Raw genomic sequence first — 3,890 nt, 5'->3', positions numbered from 1 at the left:
CCAAGAAAAGGAGGCATCACTGTGTGGGGGAAAGTATGGGGTGCAGAGGTCCCATCCCTCCCCAAACCTGAGGGCACAGGAGATCACAGCATTTGGGAGTGCCTGGGAGGAGAGGAAGGCGGTCACCCCTGCCTGCCTGGGGCAGGGTCCTTCCTGCCTTTCGGAACCAAAGGGAAACCGAGGTCCCAGGGCCTCCCTGCCCCAGAGGGGCCCCTGGCCCGGCAGGTGGCTAAGCTTTCTTGGGTTTTCGACCAACTTGGTAACAGTAGTAAACGCTGATGGCGACAAAAAGGAGGCTGCTGGCCAGGAGCAGCAGGATCCCCAGGGACACGAGGCCTGTCTCGGCTAGTGTGGCAGTGACCACCAAGAACTGGACGGAGAAGTAGCAGGCTTCGGTGAGCAGAGTCCACCGGATGATGACCTTCTCGGCCCTGTAGAGGCTGTTCCACATGATCAGAGAAATGCTGAGGAGGGCGCCACCATAGAGGCGGATGGGGTTCTTGCTGGTCACCTGGGCTCCATCAAAGACCTCATCGTAGAGGTGGTCAGGAAAGGTGAGGGCCATAATAGCCATGCCAGAGAAGAGCACAGCAGAAACAAGCTGCCAGACCCTGAGCCCCAAAGGCTCCGGAACAGCGAACTGGATCTCATTGCCCAAGACCTGCCTGATCTTGGAGTGGTGGACCTCCCCATCGTCGTCCTCCCCGCCTACACCGAGGATCTTGCGGGTCTTCAGGAGGCTCACGAGGTCCGTCTGGCTGTGCTTCTTCATGGGAGGGGGCGGCTGCTTGGCTGCCATCTCGTCCTGGAGCCCGGCCTCTGCGGAAGGGTGTGTGCCGGGCGATGGAGACGCTGATGTGAGTTGAGTGGCGGTCCTTGCCTTCAGTCATCACAAAATGGCCCTAGAGCCTGCTGGCGCCGGCGCTGGCGGAGCTGGCGGGCCAGGGGGACGCTTGGGTCCTGGGGCGCCTCACATCGCGCCGCCCACGCCCGGCAGGTCAAGGCTGCCTGGACTGCGCGTAGCGCCTGGCTCGGCCAGGGTTTGTCCCAGTCTCGTCTTTCATTTTTAAACATCTGTTTTTGATTCTCATGTGCTGGCCTAATCTCATTTCCTCATGCTATAGCTAAGGCCAATGGAAAATTTTCCAGTGGTGATGTCTCTTGATATGCCCTCCATTTCCCTTTTTACATGTTCAACTCTTATACTGTGTTTAAGACATAACTGGAAATACAGACATAGCAAAGCCTCTCTTGTTGAGCTAATCGTCAATGAAGTTTTTCTTTTAATGATTTCCATAAAATAGCATTTATAGCAACAAGAGATGGGTTATAAGAACTTTAGGATTCCCTAAATTCTTGGATAATACTAAATGTGATATGGACCTTAGGTTGTTGGTTAAATTTACGCACTAGCTATGTGATTTGCTCCCATATATCTGCCTCTCAGTGAATGATACTTTATATACATTATTATTTAATATTCACAAACCTATGATAATTTTTCATGATCTCCATTACAAATTATTACGTGCCATGGACCTGCCCGTGAAGAGACAAAAAATACAAATATTACGTCTAGGTATGTGAAGGGTCTACTGTGCTTTAATTTATACCTATCAGTCCCTGTGCTGCCAGTCCTTTCAACAAAATCTTGAGTAATATTTTTCCAAGATAGGCGTATTTTTGATAATGCAGATGAACTGCTTGTAAGCTCCTTATCTCCTGTACCCCAGCTACTGAGTGGGATTCTGTTTCAAATCATATAAACCATGCAAGAGTTACAATTTATTGAGTACTTCCTTTGAACATCTTAACTTCTTGGAAATTCCAATTTTCATGTCTCCTTTGGGGAGAGAGTGGACTCATTCATCCAGTTATGTTCAAATACTGTTTCTACCTCTTACTGATGCTACAACCTTCGGAAATTTACTTAAATCCTTTGAGCCTCAATCTCCTCACATGAAGACAATAGTTGTCTTTACCTTACCTAATAAGGTTGTTTTGAGGATTAAATGAGATAATGCACATAGAGATCATAAAATAGCACCTGGCAATGCACATAGAGATCATAAAATAGCGCCTGGCATAAAGGAAGTACTCAGTAAATGGTAACTCTTTTACTGTTACTGTTACCAACTCTGTTACTGTTAAACATATTCCTTTTGAGATTGGGGCTAGGAAGACGACTATTCTTTTTCTACATCACAGAGCAGGTTCTTCAAAGGGTCTCGTAATTCTTAAACTTTAGTGCATGAGATTCAGCTGGGGGAGCTTTGTAAATATACAAACTCCATGGCCTTGCGCCTGGACTATCTGATTCCATAGGCCTAGGATGTGGCCTGTTTACCAAGCACTTGAATTAATTCTAATGTTTACAGTCCGTAAATCAAATTTTGAAAAAGCAACAAAAATGGACATGGCTGATTTTAATCATCCTTGAGAATTAACAAGAATTTAAGAGCGTTGTCACCAATAAAAAGGAGAGGTATTTTAAATCTTTTTGATGTTTCAAAAAGAACATGGAGTCTTCTTTTATTTTCTCCTCTGCAAACTTGCAAGTGCCAGTGCTACTACTATCATGTATCATGAGTAAAGAAAAAGCTACTGATGTAGAACTGAAAAGCCAAAAGGGACATCTGAAAATGGGTAGTTGTCATAAACTTTCCAGTACCATACTGAGGGCTTGATATGAAAGCATTTCAGCAATATGGGTGATGACATGGTTTCTTTCTGTGTACATTTATCAGATGTCTCCTTGGCAAATAAAAAGCAACAGTAACTCCTACTGCATTATATATATTTTGTTTCTAATAATTGCTTTGAGGTACTTCTTTACAGGCAGAAAGTTCAAATGTTTGGAAATAAGAGATTCTGATTGGAAAGTGAAACAAATAGTAAAATTAGTAAAAGGGCACTTGTTTTCTAAATTGCCCTTATGATTTCTGCAGCTTTAAAATTGATCCATTTCACATTCTTCCCCCTCAAACAGACTTGGCAGATTAAAACACCAGTTGCAGCTTACTGCGTTTTTTTCTTAACACAGGCTCTCAGGCATACTATCTGATTTGCTCCCTGGTGGTCTCCTTTATTGACGCAGGTTCTCTGTTTCTTTCTCTTTTTTAAAGTTAATTAGTTTAATTAATTAATTAATTTATTTTATTGGCTGTGCTGGATCTGTTTTGCTGTGCGCAGGCTTTCTTTTTAGTTGCGGTGAGTGGGGGCTACTCTTCATTGTGGTGCGCAGGCTCCTCATTGCTTTGGCTTCTCTTGTTGCGGAGCATGGGCTCTAGGCGTGAGGGCTTCAGTAGTTTCAGCACATGGGCTCAATAGTTGTGGCTCACGGGCTCTAAAGCGCAGGCTCAGTAGTTGTGGCGCATGGGCTTAGTTGCTCCGTGGCATGTGGGATCTTCCTGGAGCAGGGATCGAACCTGTGTACCCTGCATTGGCAGGCGGATTCTCAACCACTGCGCCACCTAGGAAGCCCCAGATTCTCTATTTGGAAGCTGCTTTCCATGTTTTTTTTTTTTAACCTGATTTTGCTTCTGCTTTTGTTGGGGCAGTTCATGTTAGGCTAGGCAGTATATAATTACAGTCTTTCTCTAAAACATTCTTATCTTCTGACAGCTCTCATCATTGAGAACATATTAAACAGACAAACTGTGTGTGTGTGTGTGTGTGTGTGTGTGTGTACCTTCTCAGTTGCAAAAATTGTGGAGTATTTTGACAACCTTGTGGCCATTCCCTAGGGTAGAAACTGAATGGAAGAAGGAAGGAAACTAACATAGTGGTTAAGATTATGGATTTTGTCAAGTCTGATAGACCCAGATTCAAATCTTGGCTCTAAACTCTGTGAGACCTTGGGGAAATATGCAAACTCTTATAGGCCCAGT

At 44.6% G+C, this 3,890-nt stretch overlaps 1 protein-coding gene across 3 annotated transcripts; it reads right to left on the bottom strand.

Moving 5' to 3' along the window:
- Window positions 1–229: 229 nt before the first annotated feature.
- Window positions 230–1,008, bottom strand: LOC130842461 (tumor protein p53-inducible protein 11-like). Of its 3 annotated transcripts, XM_057719118.1 has the most exons (3): window positions 662–799; window positions 563–611; window positions 230–465 (listed from the first exon to the last, which is right to left on the bottom strand). In XM_057719118.1, the coding sequence occupies exons 1-3, from the start codon at window positions 797–799 to the stop codon at window positions 230–232; spliced, it is 423 nt and encodes a 140-aa protein (XP_057575101.1). The 3 variants fall into 3 exon arrangements, with proteins under 3 accessions (XP_057575101.1, XP_057575102.1, XP_057575100.1); XM_057719119.1 differs by lacking the exon at window positions 662–799 and having other exon boundaries at window positions 230–464; window positions 530–651; XM_057719117.1 differs by having other exon boundaries at window positions 230–1,008.
- Window positions 1,009–3,890: the final 2,882 nt, after the last annotated feature.

This window comes from Hippopotamus amphibius, chromosome X (assembly GCF_030028045.1).
Source record: "Hippopotamus amphibius kiboko isolate mHipAmp2 chromosome X, mHipAmp2.hap2, whole genome shotgun sequence".
In the NCBI taxonomy this organism is placed as follows: domain Eukaryota; kingdom Metazoa; phylum Chordata; class Mammalia; order Artiodactyla; family Hippopotamidae; genus Hippopotamus; species Hippopotamus amphibius.
This window is presented reverse-complemented; position numbering and strand designations above follow the sequence as displayed.

What these genes read in the sequence shown, in the direction of transcription:
- LOC130842461 (XM_057719117.1), bottom strand. Translation starts at nt 799, where the DNA reads ATGGCAGCCAAGCAGCCGCCCCCTCCCATGAAGAAGCACAGCCAGACG.